Source organism: Hemitrygon akajei, chromosome 14, assembly GCF_048418815.1.
Source record: "Hemitrygon akajei chromosome 14, sHemAka1.3, whole genome shotgun sequence".
Classification (NCBI taxonomy): domain Eukaryota; kingdom Metazoa; phylum Chordata; class Chondrichthyes; order Myliobatiformes; family Dasyatidae; genus Hemitrygon; species Hemitrygon akajei.
In genome coordinates this window covers 23422313-23449788 of record NC_133137.1, presented here as the reverse complement: position 1 = coordinate 23449788, position 27476 = coordinate 23422313, and the positions used below count along the sequence as shown (strand labels likewise).

The window sequence follows — 27476 nt, the reverse complement described above, 5'->3', positions numbered from 1 at the left end:
CTGCTTCGTCAACACTACCTGCCCCTTCTCCTATCTTTGTATTGTCCACAAACTTGTCTACAAAGCCATCAATTTAATCAGACAAATTATTGACATGCAGCCTGAAAAGAAGTGATCCCAATACTGACCCCTGTGGAACACCACCTGTCAGTGGCAGCCAACCAGAAAAGGCCCTTTTATCCCCACACTTTGCCTCCTGCTGGTCAGCCAATCTTCTATACATTCTAGTATCTTTCCTGTAATACCATGGGCTTTTATCTTCCTAAGCAGTCTCATGTACAGCACCTAGTCAAAGGCCTTCTGCAAGTCCAAGCAAATAAAATCCACTGACTCTCCTTTGTCTATCCTGCCTGTTATTTAGTCAAACAATTCCGATTAATATTTAGAATTTTCCAGTGTTCAGGAACTATTGCAGAATCTAGTGATTCTCGAAGGATCATTACTAATGCCACCACAATCTTTCAGCTACCTCTTTCAGAACCCTGGGGTTTAGTCCATCTGGTCCAGGTGACTTACTTACCTTTAGACTTTTCAGCTTCCCAAACACCTTCTCTTAATAATAGCAACTGCACTCACTTCTGCACCCCTACCTTCTCTGAATTTCTGGCATAGAGCTAGTGTTTTCCACAGTGAAGACAAGCAAACTACTCAATAAGTTCATCTGCCATTTCTTTGTCCCCCATTACTACCTCCCCATCATCATTGTCCAGTGGTCCAATGTCCACTCTTGCCTCTCTTTTACTCTTTATAACTCTTGAAAAACTTTTGGTATTCTCTTTTACATTATCGGCTAGCTTACCTTCATATTTCATCTTTTCTCTCCTTATGGCTTTTTTGGTTGCCTTTAGTTGGTTTTTAAAAGCTTTCCAATCTTCTAACTTTCCACTCATTTTTGCTATATTATATGCCCTCTCTTTTTATGGTGTCTCTGACTTCCCCAGTCAGCCACAGTTGCTGATCCTCCCTTTAGAATACTACTTCATCTCTGGAATGTATCTACCCTGTGCCTGCTCACAGAAACTCCGGCCATTGCTGCTTAGCTATCATCCCTCCAGTCAACCTTGGCCAGCTCCTCTCTCATGCCTCGCTTTACTCCACTGTAATAATGATAAATCTGACTTTATCTTCTCCTTCTCAGTCTACATGGTGAATTCAATGGTTCCATGTATATCAGAGAACATATACAATGTACAACCTGAAATTCATACTCTCCGCAGACGTCCTCAAAACAGTATGATGGAAAAACCGTAAGACACCAAAGTCCCCTGCCCCCTCCCATGCACGATTGGTAGCAGCAGCATCAACCCTCCCTGTAATTATTCTGCACTCCCCCGTCCACTGCTTGGTGGGTGTGGACCCCAAGTCGGGAACCCCTGTCCTAAGGCGTTGGTGGATTCCCTTAATGGAGAACACCTGTGTGTGACTTTGTTTAACGTGCTGAGGCTGGTGAGTGGGCAGCCAGCACACAGTCCGTGACAGATCGGGGTCAAGGTCAAATGGCCTGGAATGTAAGACAACTCCACTGCTGCAACCTTCCTCCACCTTCACTGCCATTGTAACGTGTCAAGTCCACCACTGAGGTTTTGGATGCCTGCTATAATTCAGTTAGTTGGTATAATAGATCGTTTATTCTGAAATTTAACAGGAAAAGATGTGTCTCTATCAGTTCCTGTTTTTTTTTGAAGGACCTAGGTAAATAGAGTTACAATAACCTAAATAACACAATGGTTATGATTCTCTGTCCCAATAATATGTTTGCAGTATTTCGATTTTCTTCAACTTCTACTCCAATAGAAATTTATTTAAAAGGTTTGTGACTTTTTTTAAAGGTAGGTGTTAGTGCTTTATGTATCTATTTTAAAGGAAACTTAACAGTTGGGATGAATTGTTGAATAAAATCTGTGCTACTTGGCTATGCTTTTTCAGGTATTTGTTCGTAAACTCCGTAAGGCCTTTGGAAAAGCAGAATGGAGTACGGTTGACAGGCTCAAGGACAATAAACCTGTGTATAAGCTGGATCATATTGTCAAAGAAAGGTAATTTGTGAGGAAGCTATTGATATTTATGAAATCCTATCTGCTTTTATGCATTACATTGTTCTTGATATGCCTTAAAAGTTTGAGGTTAGCCTTTACTATGGATATATTAAACACAATAAAAGAATGTTAGAATATGTAACAAAAGATGTTGAGAACAGACGTAGTCATCGAGCACGACAGCACTATGCAAATATTTTTAAGCAATGTAAATAAAAGGAAGTGTTTCACTGGGATTAAAATACATTTAATATTTTTTAAGTTTAATTAGGTCAAACAAATAAATTGTAACAGGCTTTTATTAATTTTTGGGTATTTTACTTGCTAACTCTTTTTTGTCACTGTTATTGGTGCTAGAATATAAAGACCATACTTCTAGTTGTATTTTCCTATGGTTTACAAAGTTTCAGCCTAAAATATTAACTGTGTCTCTTTCCACAAATGCCTGGGCTTATCCCCCAGCATCTTCTGTTTTATTTCCGACTTCCAGTGTCTGCTGGTTGTTTGGTTTCAGCTGCTTAAAGTAACATCCTTCACTGCCCAAAAGTTTCTATTAAAAATGATGGAAGTTGGTAATTGTATATGAGCAGAGATGGACTGAAAGAGAAACCGTGAGTTGCTGGTCTCCACTCTCGTTATTGCCGGAGAGAGGGAGAGCCTGTCTGAGATAACAAAGTACTGAGTTTTTGAGTGGCGTGTAGTTTTTGATAGACTCTGGATCGAGATCTCTTTGGAGGCTGTTGCTGTTGATTGCACGGTAAGGGGGTGGGGAGTCAGTGTGTTTGCTGGCTCAGAACAGGAGTTTTATGAAAGACACGAAACCAGGTATTACTGCAGCTGGTGCCCTCACGAAAATGGCACAGGGGCCTTCAACGGGGCTGTTTCCACATGCCTCTCCTGACGTGGCACAGCTTCTAGGCTGCAGTTTACTTCATGTGTGATGACACAACTCCCCACGGCCAGCAGAGAGACAAAGACTTGCAGATGGAAAAGCAATCCTCCAGATACTCTGCTACAAGAGCACCTTGGGAGCAGCATGTTAATTAGTCAAAAGTGATGGGTAATCAGGGAGAGAAGCAAATGAAGACGATGGTGATGTGAAAGACTTGAATCTATTTATCACTACATATGGGAACACTATTTGATGTACTGTTGTATCCTCCTTTTAGCAAGTTTAGATCCCCTTGACCAAGATTTGCCACTCAGTTAGATTTTGACCAATCTGTGACAATTTACCTGTTTTTTGTCACATATTCAATCTTCAAAGGAGATCTCTCCTTCCCCCCACCACTCTCCAACCCTGGATCTCGCAGGCTTCACCATCACCTCTTGGGTCCTCACATCTTCCATCTTCCTCCCTCCCCACCTTCCTTTAACACCTCAAGCCTCCCTCCTCTGATGCCTCCCCCCTCTAATCCCTGCTGTGTCTTTACCATTCATTCTGATCTTCCCCTCTCTGAGGCGGGATGTTCTGTCCTCAGCACGGGCCTTGCTTTTTGTCATGGTTCGTAATTCAAGTTTAATTGTCATTCAACGATACATGAAAACCCATGAATGCTACCAAACAAAACAGCGGTACTCTGGGGCTAAGGTGCAACTCGCAGTACCAACAGCACAAAGCACATGTAAGATATCAGAAAAATGCAGTCACTCAGAAAAATAGATAGTCCAAGACCCTAAGTCCATGAATGTTGCAGAAATCTGCATTGGAACACAGTACAGCTTGTTTTCTGCTGAGTGAACACTAGAGAGCAGCACCGACTGCAGCTTGGACGCCACGCCGTACTGACTCTGACACCTCTCTCCTGGGTAGCTGTAAACAGGCAACACCGCGACTTGAAACCTAGTCACGATACGACCAGCCACGCAGCTCCCCTGCCATCCACCAGTGAATCCAGCTTCCAGCGTTACACATTAACAATGTCTAACAGAGTTTTACAAGCACAAGCAAAGCGACCAAGACGATCACTTGCTGTTAGACTGCACACCTTCATGCACCAACGCCTCTGATGCAGGCGGCAGCACGATCCGCATCAAGTACAGCCCTTTCAGTCTCTCTGCCAATGAACTGCTCACTGATGGGGTAGAACTGCAGTGGTTGAAGTTCTTAATGCTCAGCAGCAACTCTCAGGCACCTCCTGTTACCTACCCCTTGAAGAGGACTGCACTAGGGACCACCAAAAAATTGTCTCTCACGCTATCACTAATCTCACCAACTTTGGAGAACTCCCATCTATTCATAGTTCCAACCCGAGATCCGCAAACATCGCCGCTGCTCCTGCCCCACTGAACTCGTGTCCTCATACCTCAACTCCATTCTGTCCCTTCCCACCTACGTCACGACACTCCGCATGCTCTGGATCTCCTCAACAACCCACAATTCCCTCGCCCTTGCTGCCTCATTTTCACCTTGGATGTTGAGTCCCTATACACTTCTGTCCCCCATCAAGAAGTCCTTAAAGCTCTCAGCTTCTTTCTCAATAGCAGAATCAACAAGTTCCCCTCCCACCACCACTATCCCCGTCTGGCAGAACTGGTCCTCACACTCAACAGTTTCTCCTTTGGCTCCTCCCTGTTTCTCCAGACTGAAGGGGTAGATGTGGGCACCTGCATCTGCCCCAGCTTTGCCTGCCTTTTTGTTGACTGCCTAAAGCAGTCCATGTTTCAAGCCTTCCTTGGTAATGCTCCCAACTTTTCCTTCACTACATTGACAACTATATTGGTGCTTCATGCCCCCATGCTGTGCTCATCAATTTCATCAACTTTGACTCCCAACTTACAGCCTGCCCTTAAATTCACTTGGTCCATTTCTGACACCTCCCTCCCTTTCTCGATCTCTGTCCCCATCTCTGATGACAACTGTTTACTGACATCTTTTATAAACCTACCAATTCCCACCCTGACTCCAGCTGTTCCCTTTTCTCATTTCCTTTGACTCCACCACATCTGCTCCCAGGATGAGGCTTTCCTTTCCAGGACATCAGAGATGTCCTCCTCCTCCAAATGACAGGGTTTCTCTTTCTTCATCATTGATGCCGCCCTCACCCGCAGCTCCTCCATTTCCAGAACATCTTCCCACCACCTTAACAGGGATAGAGATCCTCCTCTCCTAACCTACCACCCCATGAGGCTCTCCGTAACTTCTGCAATCTCCAAAAGGATCCCACCTCCAAACACAACTTTATCTCTGCCCCCCCCCCCACTTTCCCCTCTGAGTTCCCTTCCTCTGTGATTGTCACTCCACACTAATCTTCCTCCCAGCGCTTAGCCCTGCAGGCGGTCAAAGTGCTACAGCTGCCCACTTACCTCCTCCCTCACCTCCAGTCAGGACCACAAGCAGTCTTTCCAGGTGTGAAACTGTTGGGCTTGTCGATTGTATGCCGGTGCTCCTGATGCAGCCTTCTCTACATTGGTGAGAACCTTCGTAAATTGGGGGACCGCTCTGTTGAGCACCTCCGCTCTATCCACCAAAAGTGGAATTTCCCGGTGCCCGTTCCAGTTCCGACACGTCAGTCCATGCTCTCCTCTTGTGCCATGATGAGGCCACCCTCAGGATGGAGGAGTAACATCTCATATTCTGTCTGGGTAGCCTCCAATCTGATGGTGTGAAAATTGATTTCTCATTCTGATTTTTAAAAAAACCCTTTCCCTTCCCTGTTTTTCTGTTCCCCTCTCTGACCTCTTACCTCTTCTCATCTGTCTATCAAGTCAAATCAAGTCAACTTTTATTGTCATTTCGACCATAACTGCTGATACAGTGCATAGTAAAAATGAGACAAAGTTTTTCAGGACCATGGTTTACATGACACAGTACAAAAAAACTAGACTGAACTACGGAATAATAAAAAAAAACATAGAGAAAGCTATACCAGACTACAGACCTATACTGGACTGCATAAAGTGCACAAAACAGTATCGGCATTACAATAAATAATAAACAGAACAGTAGGGCAGTCAGGTGTCACTCCAGGCTTCGGGTATTGAGTCTGATAGCTTGGGGGAAGAAACTGTTATATAGTCTGGTCGTAAGAGCCCGAATGCTTCGGAGCCTTTTCCCAGATGGCAGGAGGGAGGAGAGATTGTATGAGGGGCGCATGGGGTCCTTCATAATGCTGTTTCCTTTTCCGATGCAGCGTGTAGTGTAAATGTCCGTGATGGCGGTAAGAGAGAGACTGATGATCTTCTCAGCTGACCTCACTATCCGCTGCAGGGTCTTGCGATCCGAGATGGTGCAATTTCCGAACCAGGCAGTGATGCAGCTGCTCAGGATGCTCTCAATACAACCCCTGTAGAATGTGATGAGCATGGGGGGTGGGAGATGGACTTCCCTCAGCCTTCGCAAAAAGTAGAGGGCTGAGGAAAGTCCATCTCCCACCCCTGCTTCCATCTTCCACTTCCCCTGCTGCCCCTCCTTTCCCTCATGACCTACACTCCTCTCCTATCAGATTCCTTCTTCTCCAGCCCTTTACCTTTCCCACTCACCTGGATTCACCCATCACCTGTCAGCTATCCTCCTCCTGTTCCCCCCACCTTTTAATTCTGGCGCCTTCCCTTTTCCTTTTCGTCCTGATGACAGGTCTCAGCCGGGAATGTCAACTGCTTATTCATTTCTATAGATCTACAGATGCTGCCCGACCTGTTGAGTTCCTCCAGCATTTTGTGTGAGTTGCTATTGATGCGCAAGGTGTTTTTGTTTTTCCAAAAAAAAATTTTGATGCTAGAAAAACTTGTTATTTAAGCTTTAATGATGTTAGCTGATGTAGAATCGACTTTTTGTTAGAAACAGCTCTTGACAATTAACACCACATTTCTGTTTTAATGGGGGAGCTATTTCAGCTCAGAGCAACACACAAAAATGCTGGAGGAGCTCAGCAGGTCAGGCAACATCTATGGAAAAGAATAAAGAGTCTACATTTCAGGTGGAAACCTTTCATCAGGACCGGAAAGGAAGGGCGAGGGAGTCAGACTAAGAAGGTGGGGGAGGGGAGGAAGAAGTACAAAGTGGCAGGTGATAGGTGAAACCAGGAGAGGGGGTGAAGTAAAGAGCTGGGAAGATGATTGATGAAGAGATAAAGGGCTGGAGAAGGGGGAATCTGATAGGAGAGGACAGAAGACCATGGAAAAAGGGAAGTGGGGAGCACCAGAGGGAGATGATGGGCAAGTAAGAAGGTAAGGTGGGAGAAGGAAACAGGACTTGGGGAATAGTGAAGCTGTGAGCAGTAGGTGGAACAATTACCAGACGTTCGAAAAATCGATGTTCACGCCATCAGGTTGGAGGCTACCCAGACGGAATATAAGGTGCGTAGGAGCTCGGCGAAACAGTCTCACAATCAGTCTTACCACTATACTAGAGACCACACTGGGAATACCAGATACAGTAGATAACCCCAACAGACTCACAAGTGAAGTGTCGTCTCACCGGGAAGGGCTGGTTGGGGCCCTGAATGGTAGTGAGGGAGACTGGTGCTTTAGTAACTGTTAATGATTGACCAGGCATCTGTTGTTATAGCCTGTATTTGCACAGTTATCTTGGTTTCTGTTTGGATTTTGAATGAAACGATTTGTAAAGCTGCTTCAGATTTGTCGGAAACAGCCACCTGAAGTTGCATGCTTCATTAAAATTCCTTTATCTGTAATTTCAGCCCTGACTTTACCCTGCCCTTTTCTGGAAATGTCTTCTGTAACTGAATCTAGCTTCTTTTTTTTGCCTTGTCTTTTTTTCTGGTGTTGCTAGCTTCTTTAGTCCTTGTTAAATGCCTTTCCAGAACCATTTGACAAAATTTTTAACACCTTTCCCTTCAGTATACTCCCTCTTGAACTCTGTGGTGTTTTCCTCCTTATGTTAAACCATATTGATCCAGTGTTAATATCCAATTCCCACACAATTTAGTGGCTTTGAAATTATAAATCTTACTACATCCCTTTCTCTTATCAAAAACATTTGACTTCTTTTGTGTTCCATTTGATCTGATTATAAACCTCTTTTGTACCTCATTTTGCCTCTGTTTCTACCAATAACTACTCAGTCTTGGTCTGCAGTTGCCCCTTTCTTGAGTAGGGAAGAGTCATAGGGCATGAACAAAGGCCTTTTAGCCCTCTGTGCCCATGTCAGCCAGTGGGCACATATCCATGTTCATCACATATTCTGATATACGGCCTGCATCCTGCAATGCCAGGAAGACTCATCTCAGCACCTCTAGAGTGCTGTTACAGACCCTGGTTTCACTTCTCTGTGTTAGTGCATGGTACACACCACTGGGTTAGAAAGGTCCCCCTCAAACCTCCCCTACATCTCTAACACAAGAGATTCTGCAGATGCTGGAGGTCCACAGTAACATACAGAAAATGCTGGTGGAAGTTAGCAGATCAGGCAGTATCTATGGACAGGATGAAACAGTCGATGTTTCTGGCCAAGGCCCTTCATCTGGACTCATGACTGTTCTATGTTCTTGTATTCTGAGGCTGTACCCGCTGATCCTAGACTCCCCAACAATAGGAAACCTCTTCTCCACGTCCACTCTATCTAGGCCTCTCAATATTTGATATGTTAAAATTAGATCTCCCCCTCCCCCCGTTCTTCTAAACTCCAGTAAGTACAAGCCCAGAGCCATCATATGTTAACTCTTTATTCTTCTGAACCTCCTCGGGACCTTCTCCAATGCCAGTACATCCTTTCTTAGATAGGGGCTCAAAACTGCTCACCATATTCTAAGTGTGGTCTGACCAATGCCTTATAAAGCTTCAGCATTACATCCTTGCTTTTATATTCCGGTAACTTAAGTCCGGTTCACAAAATCCAGACAGTCTTCTCGAGTATGCACTGATCCAATTGGCATTGTCATTTTCTAAACCTCTCCTGTATTTATTAATCTTTCTGGGAAAGCATATGACAGACATGATTTCCTTCATTGTCTTTCTATAGTTTTGAAAAGGTAGTGGAGAGCTGGCTCCTTGAGCAACTGTATCTGTGGTTAGATTTGGAAATTTCAGGATTATGGTCCAGCAGAGGGAACAAATGGAAACATAAGCTTAGACAAATTGGATGGGAATTTGAATATAAGTTCCCCCACCCCAAAATAAATGCTTTGTCCTCCTGGAATTTGAGGTGTTGCCAGACTTTTTGCTGTAGTGCATCTTGCATTGCAAACTGGTGGTGGACTGAAGGACTAAATGAATGTTTGTGGTTGTGAATGTTTGCCCTTGCTGGTTGCAGGCTGCAGAAATATCGTAGAGACTTGGCACCATCTAATAAAATGGATGTTCAACCACATTCAGGAAAGCTTTAGGGTACCAGGAGGTGAGGCTCTTGCCAGGGAATATCGTCTCTGGCTTGTTCATGTTCTTACCAGTAACAGTTCATGTTAATGGGTTCGCAGGGGAGTGAGGAACAACCTTGTCCAGGCCTCATTCACAAAGCATTGTCTGCGCAGCTCTTGCCCTTTTAAAGCCCTTTCTAAAATCTGCCCCTTTCCCAACTGGATCAGTGCATACTCGAGCAGACTGTCTGGATGGTGTGAACCAGGCTTGTGTTACTGGAGTATAAAAGCAAGGATGTAATGCTCAGGCTTTATAAGGCATTGGTCAGACCACACTTGGAATCTGGTGAGCAGTTCTGAGCCCCTTATCTAAGAAAGGTTGTGCTGGCATTGGAGAGGGTCCTGAGGAGTTTCACAAGAATGATCTTTGTCTTAACTTTGATCGATTCATTTTGATTATGCCTCTGGAATGCCTTGTTGTTTTACATGCAAGTTGAAGAAAGTTCTGAATTAGCTTACAATACTTTCATGCAGCAGAGCGTACAGTGAATCCTTTCTGTGATTTCTCATCCTCTTCAGTGAGTACATAGACTCTACATGCCAGTGGAATGATTTCCCATCTGTTCTGAGAACAAAAGGTAGCAGAGCACATAAACCTGAAGTTACCATTTCAGTGGGATTGCAAACATTTGTACACTTGGACTCCTCGGTGCGAAGATACTTCCTTCCACATCCTTGTTTTCCCCTCCTTTCCCAAACTATGGATTTTTTTAAAAACTGATGCAGTTGTTCTTCAAGGAATTTGATAATGCCTTTTGTTGTTGGGAGAACTGACAGGCACGTTAAAATGTTCTAATTCAGATTATCATATACAAAACTTACTGATAATCAGTTGGGTGAGGTACAATCTTATGAATGTAATGTGTTATATAAAACATAAGATTTAACCTATTTTTTTACTGTTCCCTTTAAGGTATCCAACCTTCATTGATGCACTCCGAGACCTGGATGATGCGTTGTCTATGTGCTTCTTGTTTGCAACATTCCCTCGGACTGGGAAATGCCACGTACAGACAATTCAGTTATGTCGGCGCCTGACCATAGAGTTCATGAATTTTGTTATTTCCTGTAGGTCACTTTGTAAGGTGGGTATCAACTTGAATAAGTATTGTTCAAGTTCTTTATAAAACAATGTTTGTGTTTAGAAAATAATTCATAGCCTTCTAGAACAGGGAATACAAGCATTTCCATTTTCGTCATCTGCTGTAGGTTGTGCGTCATGAAAACTTGCAAACTAATTACTTGGGCTGGTTCTGGCATTGCAAAAAGAAAGCATTTCAATACTCACAAATAGGCTTTTGTATGCAGTAAAATTTCAACTTTCTCAGTTCTCAAACAAGAAATGGAAACTGCTTTCTTCTAAATGGCTGAAGGGACTTTATATTTTCTATGGCCTTATATTAAAGATACTTTGATATAAGGCCGTTGTTATATCATCTAAGAATTCCATGTGTTGGTTGTCACTTTGTTCTTAATATGGTTATAAATCACGTCCTCACTCCCCTGCAAACCCATTAACCTGAACTGTCACTGGTTTTGAAAGAACATGGGGAACAAAAATAGAATCGTAAAGGAAATTAAATATATATTAAATGGTGACATTTTTAGAGTGTAACTAAAGTTTCTGTTATACAGTATTTTATGACCTCTGGAAATGCCAGTGTGTTTGGATGTACGAAGTACATTTCATTCAATACAGGTTAGACCAGGGGTTTGCAACCTGAGGTCCACTGACCCCTTGCTTAACAGTATTAGTCCCTGGCATTAAAAGAAACGGTTGGGAACCCCTGCATTAGATGATTGCATGGTGAGATATGAAAGATTTTGTTTCCAGAGTAAAAAAACTTAATGCTAACCATTGAGTTAGAAGCAGGAAGGGGCATCTTTCTTAACTTTGCAGCAAATAGTTAATTATATACAAAAAAGAAGACAATTTACTTAGAAAGCAAACAAAAGAAAATCTGCAGATGCAGGAAATCCAAGCAACACCTACAAAATGCTGGAGAGTTATGTGCTGGATGCAGAGGCTGGTGGGAGGTAACTGTTACTTGTAAAAACACCATCCCCTTCGCTCAGTTCCTCCGTCTTCCCCGCATCTGCTCTCGGGATGAGGCTTTTTACTCTAGAACGAAGGAGATGCCCTCCTTTTTCAAAGGAAGGGGCTTCCCTTCCTCCACCATCAATGCTGCCCTCAACCGCAACTCTTCCACTCCACGCACATCTGCTCTTGCCCCATCCTCTCACCACCCTACCAGGGATAGGGGTCCTCTTATCCTCACCAACCACTCCACCAGCCTCCAAGCCCAGCACGTATTTCTCCATCACCTCCGACAGGATCCCACCACTAAGCACACCTCCCCACCCCACCCCCACTTTCCACTTTCGGCAGTGATCGCTCCCTACACGACTCCCTTGTCCATTTGACCCTCCCCACTGATCTCCCTCTTGGCAGGCGGAACAACTGCCACATCTGCCCATCCACCTCCTCCCTCACTACCATCCAGGGCCCAAACAGTCCTTCCAGGTGAGACAACACTTCACCTGTGAGTCTGTTGGGTTCATCTACTGTATCTGGTGCTCCCAGTGTGGCCTCCTGTATATTGGTGAGACCAGATGTAGAGTGGGTGACTGTTTCGGTGAGCGCCTACACCAGAAGAAGCTGGATCTCCCAGTGGCCACCCATTGTAGTTCCACTTCCCATTTCCATTCTGTCGTAATGAGGCCACACCCAGTTTGGAGGAGCAACACCTTATATTCCGTTTGGGTAGCCTCCAACCTGATGGCATGAATATCAATTTCTCTAACTTCCCGTAATGGGCCCCCCCCCCCCCACTTCGCTCCTATCAGACTCCCCCTTCTTCAGCCCTGTATCTCTTCCACCAATCAACTTCCCAGCTCTTTACCTAATCCCTCCCCCTCCCAGTTTCACTTATCACCCTGTGTTTCTGTCTCCCCTCCCCCACCCTCTAAATCTACTCCTCATCTTTTTTTCTCCAGTCCTGCCAAAGTGTCTCGACCTGAAACTTTGACTGTACTCTTTTCCATAGATGCTGCCTGGCCTGCTGAGTTCCACCAGCATTTTGAGTGTGTTTCTTAAAAAATACTATTTTTAGGCAGCACAGGAAACAAACTTACGGAAATCTACAATATTTATTGATAAAACAGTGTAATTTTGCTAGGACAATGCATACTAGGAAAACTGAAGGATTTTTTCTTGCATAAAAGCAAAATTCAGTAACCAAATTTGTTGGGCTTGTGCAATATCCATCCATCTCCATCTGTATTATGGATATACACATCCAATTAAGTCTACTTGCAACTGAAGTGAACTTGACCATGTGAAAAGATTTGCTGGAGAAATATCAGCATCCAGCAGGTATGAGGGGCAAGGATATCGTGGTGAAAACATTCTTACCAATTTTATATTAATGTTAAACAATAACCACAGTTGCACTGGAATTCACTGTGTGGAAAGTCTCCTTGAATTGATGCACTATCTTGATATAGTTTCTTCGTAATCACTGTGTCCAAATTCTGAAACTGCCTTCTCGGTAGCACATTGCGAGTGTGTTCATCATCCTCAATAAATGTAGCCTTTAAATGATTTTAACAAAATATTCTGTAAGATTGTTGTCAGTAGTACCACTTGTCAGTGTACACTCAAGTATAATCCAGTTGAACACCATATGGGTGGAATTTAGAGGCTTAGGTGGTCCTGTATTGGCCTGCTGTGATAACCGTGTCCAGTGACTTCGAAAGCTAATGCAAGATGTTGGTGATTTAAACCTAACCATATAGCAGTGTTATCTGAAACTACATGGGCATTTATTTAAATTAGGTTTAGAGTGGATCTGAGGAAAAACATTTTCACCCTGAAGGTGATAGTAATCTGGTACTAAGTGGGTGATGGAGGCCTGCACATTCTCACTATTTACTTACTGCCCGTTATACCACTGGTGTTAAGGGCAGCAGTGAAGGTCCTCCATCCCTGTCTGTATAGAAGCATATTGCTGTTTCTGTAACAATTGTTATTTGACCAGTCAGGGTTGTTAGCCCTCAGCTGGATCTTGCCTCTACCCTTTGACCTCTTTGGCATGGGTGACCCTACCAAGAGGCAAAGCACAAGGCTTCTGACTCCAGCCAACAGAGCTCTCCAGGTCACTGAGGCACGCAAGCCTCCAAACCTTACAACAAGGTTGGGGTCCTCAGTATTTAAATACCTAAATGAGCACTTGAATTGCAACCAGGTATTATATCAAACACAGGTAATGCCTGTAATTTCCCTTTGAGAATTGTACTTTCAAACCAACTGAATGATTTGGTGTTTTTGTGGTATCCTGAAGGATTTGGCAAACTATTCTTTGGAGAATGCAGGTACAGCCACGGTGGCCATTGCTGTAGCAGACTTCGGGCTTGATTGAAGCGGTGGCACCCAGGCCCAACAGCAGAAAATGAATCAATGTTTAGCCGAAGTAAGCGCCAAGCCAAATTAAAAAGATTAAGGTGTCGAGGCCAAGGGCGGAGGAAGAAGCAGTGTCAGCCAGGTATCCTCACCTAAGCCTGTCCCCACCTGCCAGCGTTTAACCCACCTCTCACTCTCCTCACTGCTACTATTGGAACGGGGAGGCTTGGGTCCTGCCGCCAGGTTCGAGAGCCATCGGGCTGCTGGCCGGCTGCACTCACCTCACTGCTGAACTGATTCCATGGCTGTGGACTCACTCCTGTAGTTCATGTTCTAAGTATTGTTTGTTTGTTTTATCTTTCTGTTTGCACAGTTTGTTCTTTTCTCGGACATTGCGCGTCGGACTATCTTTGTTTTCCGGCTGCCTGCAAAAAGACGAATCGCAAGGTTGTGTGTGGTATGCGTGCTCTGAAATGGGATTGGTCTCAGTCGGTACTTAATGGTTGGACTGGACACACCAAAGAGCCGGTTTCCGTGTAGAGTAGTTCTGATGCAGGAGCTGCCGGTTTCCGCGTAGCGTAGTTCTGACGCAGGAGCTGACGGTTCTGGAATTTGGAGATTTAGAATGCAGTGTGAGCTGAAGGTCGCCCTGACACCTTTTAAGAAAATAGTGCAGTAAAATTCAAGAATGAACATCTCAACAGGTGCACAGGATACAGTTTTACAAGCATTTTGGCTGCCTATGCTAACAATAAAGAAGTTGACCAGTTTGGAAATGCTTATGTAATTTCTCTCTTAATTTTAACTGAGTTTAATTTTATGTGCATGGCTCACGGCTGCACCCTCCGTTCTAACTAATTGCTACAGAGGCACCATCCAGTGTCCTGACCAGCTGCATCATTGTCCGGTGTGGGAATTGCAAGGTATCTCACTGCAAGTCTCCACGAAGGACTGCGAGGTCTGGTGAGAGGATCATCAGGGTCTCTCTTCCACCCACTAGAGATATTTATCATGAGCGCTACGTACACAGGACCCTTAGCATTTGTCAGTGATCCCTCCCATCTGTCCAGTAATCTCTTTGACCCCCCCTTCCCCCTAGGTCAGGCAGCAGATACCATACCATTAGGACAAGGACTGCTAGGGGGGATACATTTTCTTCCCCCAGGCCGTGGGACTGCTGAACTCCCTGCACTACCCAGGTCTCGTCATGTATGAAGGACCAGTGGTGTTATTCTGTTTACTTTTTATTTTTCTTTCTTTTTAAATCTTTTTATTAATTTTTAAGCAAACATAAATGAAACATGAATACAGAGAGTTTGAGAGTACATAGTTAATAGTTTAAATAGACATTCAAATATATGATAATCAATATCTAATAACCTTCCAAACGCATAGTATTTATGAACAAAAGAAATTTTTTTTTAATCCCCAAAAAAAAACACTAACCAACATGGGCCATTGCATAATGTCAAATATATACAGAAGTGCCAATAACTCCGAACCTCCATCCAAATAATTAAGGATAATAAAAGTGATGTTTAGGAAAAGACAATTTAACTCATATGAAAATGTTGAATAAATGGTCTCCAAGTTTCTTCAAGTTTAACTGAAGGATCAAAGACAACACTTCTAATTTTTTCTAAGCTCAAACAAGAGATAGTTTGAGAAAACCACTGAAATATAGTTGGAGGATTAATTTCTTCCCAATTCAATAAAATAGATCTTCTAGCCATTAATGTAACAAATGCAATCATTCGTCGAGATGAGGGGGATAAACGACTATTATCCCCCATTGGTAAACCGAAAATTGCAGTAATAGGATGCGGTTGGAAATTGATATTCAGAACTGTTGAAATAATACTGAAAATATCTTTCCAGTAATTTTGCAAACAAGGGCAAGACCAAAATATATGGGTCAATGAAGCAACATCAGAATGACATCTGTCACAGGTTGGATTATTATAAGAATAAAATCGAGCAAATTTATCTTTAGACATATGAGCTCTATGTACAACTTTAAATTGTATTAGGGCATGTTTAGCACAAATAGAAGAAGAATTGACTAATTGCAAAATTTTCTCCCATTACTCAGTGGGTATAAGACAATGAAGTTCTTTTTCCCATTCCTTCTTAATTTTTTCTGATACTTCTGGCTGTATTTTCATGATCATATTATAAATGACAGCTACTAAACCCTTCTGACAAGGATTCAGAGCTAAAATTCTTTCCGTAATGTCCAATGGACATAGTTTCAGAAAAGACTGTAACTCATTATTCAAAAAATTTCTAACTTGCAAATCTCTAAAAAAATGAGTTTTAGGTAAATTATATTTATTAGATAGCTGTTCAAAGGACATAAAGCTATCATCTAAAAATAGATCACGAAAACATGTTATACATTTTGTTTTCCATAAAACAAAGGCTTGATCCATAAAAGAGGGCCAAAAAAGAAAGTTAGATATTATAGGGCTTGATAAGATGAACTTATTCAAGCCAAAAAATTTACGAAATTGAAACCAAATTCGCAATGTATGTTTAACTATAGGATTAGTTATTTGTTTATTCAATTTAGATAAAGAAAAAGGAAGTGAAAATCCTAAAATTGAAAACAATGAAAAGTCTTGTACAGATTTACATTCCAAATTTACCCATTGTGGGCAAGCTGCTATAGTCGATTCTTGTGTCCAAAATATTAAATATCGTATGTTAACTGCCCAATAGTAAAATCTCAAATTTGGCAAAGCCAAACCGCCCTCCTTCTTAGGCTTCTGTAAATATTTTTTGCTTAGTCTAGGATTTTTATTCTGCCACAGATAGGAAGATATTTTGGAGTCAAAAAAAGATTTAGGAATAAAAATTAGTAATGCTTGAAATAAATATAAGAATTTGGGTAATATCATCATCTTAATAGCATTAATTCGACCAACCAATGACAAAGATAATGGAGACCACCTGGTAACAAGTTGCTTGCTTAATTTGGTCAATTAAAGGTAAGAAATTAACTTTAAATAAATCTTTATGTTTTTTGGTAATTTTAATACCCAAATAAGTAAAGTAACCTGTGACAACTTTAAATGGTAAATGTTTATAAATTGGAACTTGCATATTTAATGGAAATAATTCGCTCTTATTAAAATTCAATTTATAACCAGAAAAGTTACTAAACTGAGCAAGCAAGGACAAAATAGCAGGAATAGATCTCTCAGGGTCGGATATGTATAGTAACAAATCATCAGCATATAATGATAACTTATACGTCCCTTCCCCACAAGTAATACCCAAAATATTAGGTGATTCACAAATGGCTATAGCTAAGGGTTCCAAAACAATGTCAAATAGTAAAGGACTTAAAGGACAGCCTTGCCTTGTACCACGGAATAACTGAAAAAAAGGAGATCTTTGATTATTGGTAAAGACCGAAGCCAAGGGTTTATAGTATATTAATTTAATCCATGATATAAATTTTGAACTAAGATTAAAATGCTGCAACCTATTAAATAAATATGGCCATTCAACTCTGTCAAATGCTTTTTCAGCATCTAAGGAAATCACACATTCTGGTATTTTGGGTGAAGGAGTATAAATAATATTAATTAATTTTCTAATGTTAAAAGATGAGTAGCGGTTTTTAATAAATCCAGTCTGATCTTCAGAAATAATTCGAGGTAATATATTTTCTAATCTAGTGGCCAAAATTTTACTAAAAATCTTAAAATCCGTATTCAGCAAGGATATAGGCCGATAGGATGCACATTCAGTAGGGTCTTTATCTTTTTTAAGAATTAAAGAAATAGAGGCTTCATAAAAGATTGTGGCAATTTGCCTATAATTAACGCATTTTTAAAAATTTTACAAAGCCAAGGAGAAAGTATAGAGGAAAAGGATTTTAAAAATTCTACAGTATAACCATCCGGACCAGGAGCTTTACCGGAATTCATTGAAAAAATTGCCTTTTTTATTTCAGTTTCCGTAATAGGTGTATCTAGGAATACACTATCCTCTACTATTAATTTTGGAATATTCAATTTTCTTAAAAATTCATCTATTATAGAAGAATCCTCAACAAATTCTGATTGATATAAAGAATTATAAAAATCTTGAAAGGCTTTATTTATCTCTTTATGGTCGATCGTCAGAGTGCCATCTTGTTTACGAATCCTAGTAATCTGTCGTTTAACCAAAGCAGTTTTCAATTGATTAGCCAGTAATTTGCCAGACTTATCTCCATGTACATAAAACTGGGTTCTAGATTTAATTAACTGATTTTCAATCGAAGAGGATAATAACAAACTATGCTCCATTTGAAGTTCCACTCCTTCTTTATAAAGTTCTTTGCTGGGGGGGGGGGGGGTCACTGAATAAATCTTATCAATTGCTTTGATTTTATCAACCAATGTTAATATTTTAGAATTAGTTTGTTTCCTAACTCCAGCAGAGTATGAAATAATCTGTCCACGAATAAATGCTTTAGAAGTGTCCCATAAAATTCCACTAGAGATCTCTGCTGTAGAATTTGTTGAGAAAAACAAATCAATTTGTTGTTTAATAAAATTAACAAAGTCTAAGTCCTGCAATAAAATAGAGTTGAACCTCCAAGATTTAGCATTAGTAGATGAGTCCACTGTCTTAATAGATAGCTTCAAAGGTGCATGGTCAGAAAATGGTAATAGAGTCATATTTACAGTCGATAACATCTGTAAGTAAACGGTGATCAATGAAAAAGTAATCAATTCTAGAATAATTATGATAAACATGAGAAAAGTATGAAAACTCTTTGTCATTGGGGTGTAAAAAACGCCAAATTTCAGAAATTGGAGAATCAATCATAAAAGAATTAATAAGAGAGGCCTATTTATTCGGAAGAGCTTGGGTGGGTTTAGATCTATCCATCGAAGGGTTTAAACAATAGTTAAAATCCCCACCCATTATCAGCCTGTACTGATTCAAATTGGGAAAGGATGTAAATAGACACTTAAAAAATTCAGGACAATCAGTGTTTGGAGCATAAACATTAACTAAAACAACTTTTTGATTATAAAGTAGACCAGTAATAAGCAAAAATCTACCTTGTGGGTCTGAAATTGTTTCATAGTGTATAAAGGAGGTTGAAGAATCTATAAAAATGGAAATGACTCTTACTTTGGCTTGAGAACTCGAGTGATACTGTTGGCCTTTATACCCGCTGGAGATTTGAATAGCCGATAAGTTCCATCATTGAGAGTAACTCTCAAATGTGCTGGAAATAACAGCGCTTGCTTGTAGCCTTACTGATGAATTTCCGACATAACCGATTTAAAAGCCATTCTTGCCCTTAAAACTTCAGGACTATAGTCTTCCAGAATACGGAATTTAAAATCTTGAAAGCTGATCATACCCTTTTTCCAGGCAGCCCAAATCAAACGCTCTTTGGTATGAGGATAATGGATCCGAAGAATTACTTGTCGTAGTTTCAAACTTGAATCTGAATGAAAACGAGAAATGCGATGTGCACGGTCGATTATTGGAGGGGAATCCAGTACTTCTGAGCCAAAGACATCCATTAAAAATTTGGAGAAAAATACAGTGAGATCGCCGTTCTCAAATTTTTCCGGAATCCCAATTAACCGAAGATTTTGCCTTCCAGAGCGGTTTTCAAGATCAGTGATTTTAGATTTATAACGATCCATCTGTTGAGAAGTCGAAACTTGCTGTTGTTGCAAAGTTTCAATTATGCGATCTCTCTGACGAACAGCTTCTTCAAGATCTAAAATGCTTGCTTGTTGTTTTTGTGAATCCAGTGTAAGTGCTTGAAGTTTTGCGTCAAGTGTCTTTAAAATTTCATCGAACGTAGAAAGCTTTGAGGTTAATTTATTCTCCAGTTTTTCAAGTCGGTCGTCCATAAGTTTTGCAATTGCTTCTAAAGTTAACAGACAAAAGGTTCTTTTGTCTGTTTCGATTCCTTTGCTCTAGACATTTCAGCGAGTTGAAAATGATTCAAACAGTTGAAAAAAATTTCATACGTCTGAACCCCTTTAGAATAGGTATAAAAAGATCAATTAGGGGGTGTTTGTAGGTTAAAAAAAAGTAAAAGGATTGGAGCGAAGCCTGAAACCGCTTCACTCCATAAGCGCCATCTTGAGACCTGTTTACTTTTAACTTGCTTCAAAAATGCACCTTATTATTATGGTAATAGTATGTTGTGTCGTGTGTGAGTTTTGTGAATTTATTATGCGTCTTGTTCCAGAGGAATGTTGTTTCATTTGGCGGTATACCCGAATACAGCTGAATGATAATAAACCTCAACTTGATGACTCATTTGTAACAATTATTCACTTGCTGCACTTTCCTTGAGAAACATCCTGTCTCTTGAAAGTGACTGGTTACGGAGCTAACATAACTTCATTTTCAGTTCGTTGCCTGTTCCACACAACCTCCATTGGTTGGCAGTGAACTGTTTACAAATGACAACAGCCACCAAATCTGGATGGCTCTGAAGGAAACTATCAATGTTGAACTCCTTTAGTAAAGTACATCCTGTACTTGCATAACTTGGTCTCAAATCCAGGAGAGGCTAAACAACAAATTCAGGCACTAACAGAGAATAAGCATAAACGAAAGGCCAAAACACTTCTGACAAGTCGGGCAATTTCTGTGGAGAGAGAAATGGACATTGCCCCCAAATCTTTGATCCTTCATCGGATAAAGGGACTTGACTGTGTTAAAAAGAGATTTCCTAGCAAATCTACTACTCACCTTGGTTGTTCAGAGGAGCACTTTTAGAAATAGACTTAGACAACTGCGCTGCTCCAAAGGAATCACCCTTGCTCTCTGACATTAGGCTGTACAATTACTATAGCCAATGAAGTGATAACTGCCTCCTGTTAGACTGTTTGTGGTAACTTTTTATTAGTCTTTCTACTGCTCTTCTCAGATCTATATCTGTACACTTGTAATGCTACTGTGACTCTGTAATTTCCTTTGGGATCAATAAAGTATCTATCTATCTATCTACTTGGTACCAAGCTTTAATATAAACAATGCTTTCTTCTGTTTACATGAGAGGTATGTAATATGCAGCTGGAGATATTGTATTTTGTAAATATGATGGTAGAGCAGTTACAATTTACGACTCAACGTTGATAATGAGGAATAAAGTTAATTGTAAATTATGTACCCTGCTGATAAAAGATTTGCTGTTATGGATTCACATACTATATATTTTTTTCTAGGTGTTCTTATCAATCAAAGGAATTTATTACCAGGCAGAAATTCTTGGGCAACCAGTAACCTGGATTGTACCCTACACATTTGCACATGATGTAAGTATTGAGACAGAATGGCCTTGTTGCTATTTGGTGGCTGTTAAAGTCAGTCGATATACGGAAGTGGGGAAACAAGACAGAAAATACTCAGCAGGTCAGGCTGCATCTTTGAAGGGGAGAAGCAAAGTTCACATTTCAAGTTGATGACTTTTCTTCGGAACTAGAAAAGCAAGGGAGCGCTTGTTTTCTCTTGCTTCCCTGATTGAATCAGGCCAACGATTTAAAACATTGACTGTTTTCATGCCCACAGATGCTTCCTGACAGCTGCAGTGCTTTCTGTTTTCGTTCCATATTTCTAGCATCTGTAAAGCTTTTTTGTGGAAAGGTGGTTTGTTTCAGGCTAGTGTTATTGGAGTTGGTTTATTATTGTCACTTGTACTGAGGTACTTTGAGAAGCTTGTCTTGCATTACTGTTCATACAGATCAGATCATTACACAATGCACAGTGAAACAGTAACAGAATGCAGAATAAAATGCAACAGCTGCAGAGAAAGCAAAGCACAGCTAGTTAATAAGGTGTGCGATCATAACCAAGTAGATTGAGGTCCAGAATTTATCCTGTTGTATTGATAGCTTTATAACAGCAGGGTAGAAGCTGTCCTTGAGCCTGGTAGTACATGCTTTCAGGCTGTATCTTCTGCCCAGTGGGTGAGAGTGTAACACAGAAGCCGGTTCACGGGTTTGGTGAGTGAGACAGAAAACACTGACTACAGATAAGCACATTAATCATTTATTTACAAACAGTAAAAAAAAATGACCAAACTTTGAAGTCCAGGTTACACCAATTACAATACTAAATGTTCAACAAACAGATACTTAACTAAAAGTGCATGTGGAACACGTCTTCCCAACGGTACTGCGAGACGGGCCCTGGGGACAAAGGGTTAAAAAAGAGAACCTCCCGCATGTAGTATTCTTTATGCCCAGGGTGTTTGAAACCTGACACCAGAGCTGTGGCAATGGGAAAGAGCTGCTGCCATTTTTAAACGGACCAATCAACAACCAACAGAGCAAAAACAGCTTTCGACTGGTAAATAAGCCAATCCCCACGTGACTGGGAAGAGAGGAGAGAACATCCAAGGTGGATGAGGTCCTTGATTCTGCTTGGCGGTTTTACTGAGCTAGCAAGAAATAGACAGAGACCATAAAGGGGAAGCTAGTGTCTGTGAAGTGCTGAGCTGAATTCACGACTGTGCAGAGCAGTTGCCATACCAAACTGAGATGATGCTTTCTATGGTGCATCAATTAAGTATTGGTAACGTGATGAATATTTGAAGCATAATAATCAGTGATATGGCAATAACTTCGATACTGTGTAGGAACCCAACTCCTAATTCTGTAATGATGCAATGATTTTTCCAGCAGCTGGAGAAAAATTTTCTTTGGCCATCGTAGCAAAGAATTTGAAGAACAGCTTTGCTGACATCTTATTTCATTGTCCAATGGGAGGTCTCATGTCCAGTCTATATATTCATCAAATGACATGTAATTGTACACAAGGTCCACTCAAGTACATTTCCTTTACCCAAAAAAAGTATTAACAGAAGCTTGATCTAGCGTGACTGTGATATCAGAGAGGAAGAGCTTTGTTTTCTCCAAAACCATCTTCTCACCAGGAATTGATGTATTATTCCTAAAGCAGTGCCTGTTCAGTTTTCAAATTGTCTTGTAATCCAAGTCTTAGTCATTCCTTTTTAGTTCCAGTAATGGGAATAATAGGAATATTCTGAAAATTTGCATACACCCAGTGGGGGGGGGGGAGGAGGGCTTCTTCCTATGTGGAAAAGAAATATGGAAAATCATACTGTAACGTGCCTCCAATCCATCTTTTTAAAATATGAAAGGCCTACTTAAAATTACTTTACAAAAGCAGCTTGAATTCAATCATTATTTTACAGCAAGCCTCTTAGCCCTTCATCCCTGGAGTTGCAATTCAGTCTATCTCCTCAGCCCCATTTCCCATACCTTTAAAAGCAGTTCAGACACATTTCAGGTGGCAGCAGTCTACTGCAAACAAGCTAAACTGTGTTCTTTCAGTGTTAATACAAAAACAACAGTTTAGTAATTTCATCAGTCAAACATGGAGCTTTGGTACATCAGGGGTGGCCTTTCTCTGAGTACGGACACCGTTGATCATCTCTACAGTTTGACCTCTTGTGTCAGTGATCCCAAAACTAGTTCAGAAGTTTTGAAGTATTATTTTGTAAACTTAAAAAAAAAACAAGTTTGAGGAAATCTGTTCTAATTGGTTCACCATTTATTGCAAGCACCAACAATCTGACATCTAATCAAAACCTTTTTTTCACGGTTGTAGTAAGCAATAGATTTACCCTACACAGAAACTGAATTTATACAGTCTTGAGTTATCCTAACTGCAGCATTGTTATGCTAGTAACATGGTGCTTGAATTATGCTGACTCTTGGGTTTGTCGTGAACATTGGAAGTTGTAGCCTTCTTGCAGGTTTGCATTCATACTGTCTGTGAGCTTGTGGAAATTTACAGGAGATTCCTTTACAGATCTGAACATGTTTCAAATCTCTTCAAGGTTACAGGTTTTTGTATTACAGTCTACACTGGTATGAAATAATTTTTTTTGTTACAGTCTGCTTTAGGTGACCTTCAAAATGTGAACAATTTTATATAGTGCTTTAGAAAATACATTTTAGGAATTAAAGAATTTTCCTTTCCAAAACGATGTTAGAAATTGGTATATATTTCAATTCTTTATATCCTGTTTAGGTAGAGGAATTTTGCAGTTAAACCAGAAACTATAACATTAGTAGAATGGCAGGCTTTTAATTTCTCTGCATTCCTTGGTCAAGCAATTGGCATATTAAATGCTTTTGTTGCATTCTTCAGTGTTGGATAGCTACTGGACTCGAACCATTACTTGTCATTTGTTTAGCCAACTGCAATGTTGTGGGTGTTTTTTTTTTAATATTTTAAAAGCCTTCCTATCACTGAAAAGCATCCCTTGTAACTGGTTTGGGACACTGCAGCTGGCTTCTAGCAATAAAGCTCCCATTATATCATGGAAGTAAATGAACAAAGATCTTTGTAATTCCTTCTGTTCATTGTTCAAATGGTCCCATATGTGAATCATGTGATATTTCTTAATCTTGGTGGCAGTGCTGTTCCAAAAATGTGTGTTTTTATTTCTGGCAGCCTGACCAGTGGTGGTGGTTTTACACACTGTGGAAGTGAATCTAATTATTTAGAAGTGTCAACACGCCGGACTTTTAGTTACAAATCCTACCTACTGAATCTACGGCATTCAACTGTGCCAGACTAACTTATCTATTACATACATACTTTGATAATAAATGTACCTCGAACAACAGCACAGGAACAGGCCCGTCAGCCCACGATACGGGGCCGAACCAGCTAAAAAAGTATATTTTTATATAAACCCAAAATCTAATCCCTCCTATGTACACGCTGTCCATATCCCTCCATCTTCCTCATATTCATGTTCATTCTAAAAGCCTCAGCCACCATCCCAGGTAGCCGCCGGTGGTGTAGAGGCATAGGCGCCGGACTTCGAGGGGAGTGGACCCAGGTTCAAATCCAGCCGGCTCCTTGCACGCTAGCAACTCGGCCTCATTTTTAAAAATCAGACGAATGCTAAAGAAACGACAAGTTTGCCCTGCAATGCGGCACAAAACACGGGGAGGAGTGACGCTATACCAGGCAGTGCATTCCAGGCATCCACCACTCTCCGAGTAAGAACCTGACCCCTCACATCCCCCTTGATCCTACCCCCTCTCACCTTCAATGCTTGCCCTCTGGTATTTAACATTTCTACCTTGGGAAAAAGATGCCTCTAGTCTATCTATGACTCTCAAAGTCTTATAAATCTATCAGATCTCCCCTCAGCCTCTGCCACACCACAGTAAACAACAAGCCAAGATCACAGTCAGGGTTTTTTTGAGAGCAACCTCTATGTTTAAGTCCATAGACCATAAGATATAGGAGCTGAATTAGGCCGTTTGGCCCATCAAATCTGCATTCCGTTTAGTTCTTGATCTTCCCCTGCTTCATACTGATCATTAAGAAATCACTTCAGTTGTTCCTGATGTCAGTAAATGAAGGACATTTATAGATTGTTTTTGCCGCTTTGTCAATGTGACTTACTGAAAACATTGCAGGTGGTTGCAAATATTTGTACAGCTAGACTTGACGGTGGAGGGATTTGTGCTCCATTAATATCTCAAAAAGGCTGTACACATTTCACTTCCTGGCCTTAATGTTGGACATCACTCTGATTTCTTCACAAAGAATAATGTTTATGTTGATTTTGTTCTTTGCTTAGTAGAGTTTATTAGTTCCTTTATCTTGTGCCATTGAATTATTAAATAGATAATCCAGAGATTGCTCATCGCAGTGAGCGGTCAAGCAAGTAATTAAACTTAATTGTGCCATGTGGTTACCATTTAGGTTAATGCTTAACTCTCTGTTAATTACAATCTTCTGTAAAAGCTGCTTGTTGCCCTTGCAGAAAGGGCTTCCTGCTGTTGGACTGATTATGACTAATACTCATATCTCAAGTGGCTACCTTAAGACACTGAATACGTGATCTGGCTTGATTTACACTAATCATACAGTTTGTATCCATTTAAAGTTGGTAACACTTGTTTCATTAAATACATTTATGTGTGCATTGCAAACACCTTGACTTGCAGAGTAAATCCCTTTTCACATGGAATTGAGCTCTTGCAGGTGAAAGGTTGTTTTGTTCCAAGCAGTTATTTTAAAAGTATGCTTGGCCTTGTCCAGTTTTACACCATACACACATTAAGCTATTATTTCACCCTGGAAGTAGTTGCTTCTTGTGCTTTTATTAAGCTTCTTAATTCAAGCTCTTTGTTTCCAGCATCCAACAGATGTGGACTACAGAGTAATGGCTACCTTCACTGAGTTTTTTACAACACTTCTAGGTTTTGTCAACTTCAGACTCTACCAGAACCTCAATCTTCTTTATCCTCCAAAGGTACATTAAGATTTTCCTTAAATGTTACCAAACTCTTTGTGTAATAGAGATGATTTGAAACTTGAGTTTTGTCATAATTGTATACGTAAGCGAAACAAACTGTTTCTTTTGGAAGCCTGCATGATGTAACAGTACAGCAATACCATTGAAAGCTCTATTCCAACTTAAATTGTTACATTATTATACATCAGTAACAATGTGCTTTTAGTTAGTCTGTTTAAATAATTTGTAATCTGTGATGTTAGTGACTCTTATGAATAAAACAATAGGAATAGCATTTGACAAAGATCCAAGTGCTATTTGAAAATTTTCACATCGAAGAAAGCTAAATATACAGTCAGATTTTAGAGATAGAATAGATTGGTTTGAACCAATCAAAAAGCATTTTTTAAACATTATACATTTCTGAATATTATACTAATCACATGTTCCAAGTTCAGAGAAAACTTGCATTATCTTCCAACTTCATAATTCCCCCCCCCCACAGTTCTTAAATTGGCTGCTGGTAGAGAAGTCATTCCTAAGGAAAGGGACTCTCCCAATGGAAAATTGCCAAAATTCCCCAATGCTGAGCAAGATTTTATAATCTGCCACATGTACAGTCTTTAAGCAGGACTCTGAACAGTCCATTGATATGGTATTTTGAAAGTATTACTTCCATGTTGAATTCTGATGATGGCTGTTCTGTTGAAGTGTGACACATTGCTTCTAGCCCCTTGCTTTTCAGTGTTTGGATAGATGCATATTCCCTTTCTTAGGCAAGGTAATTATTTCACTTTCACAGTTAATCTTTGAGTTGAGCGTGCCCATGTTCTTGAAGTTACTTATGGTGATTTGAATAAATGCTAATGAGGTGAACCTTTTAACTAATAAGGTTTCTATCTTAAAGATTGGCAGATTTAGGAAAAATAAATATCGAGATTGGACACTAGTGGGAAAAATATGATCCAAAATGCTAATTTTAATACTTAATCCAACTTTCCAAGATTATTTATTACTAGTTAATAGGCAACCTGACATCTAATGTTTTAAAACTCATGAGAGTTTCTTTTTTTTGTCATTTATTTTTTATTGAAGTTCATCATCAAACATTTCCATAAGATGTATTTCAGATATTGTACATGTATATCATATATAGTCATATTTGCCACAAATCTCCACATAATATTTATCTGAGGTATACACTTATAGAAAAGAGAGGAAAGAAAGAACAAACGAAAGGAGAAAACTATGTACAAGTAGGGAGTGATCTTTTTTTTTACAACATATTCATTGATTTGTGAGAATAAAATCAGGCCTGTGAGGTGTTATGTAGTTAAACCATTTTTCCCAGTATGAATCAAATTGTTCCAACTTATGATTAACAGATGCTGTTATCTTCTCCATTTTGTAAATGTCCATTGTAATTTCCATCCATGTATTTAAGGTTG

General features: G+C 40.4%; 1 protein-coding gene across 1 annotated transcript in view; it reads left to right on the top strand.

Annotated features, from left to right (window-relative positions):
- pes (pescadillo) overlaps positions 1 to 27476 on the top strand; it is a 49989-nt gene that overhangs the window by 9087 nt on the left and 13426 nt on the right. The window contains exons 4-7 of the mRNA XM_073065686.1: positions 1927 to 2036; positions 10266 to 10437; positions 20963 to 21052; positions 25930 to 26046. Of these exons, the coding sequence (XP_072921787.1) occupies positions 1927 to 2036; positions 10266 to 10437; positions 20963 to 21052; positions 25930 to 26046 (489 nt within the window). The remainder of the gene's footprint in view (positions 1 to 1926; positions 2037 to 10265; positions 10438 to 20962; positions 21053 to 25929; positions 26047 to 27476) is intronic.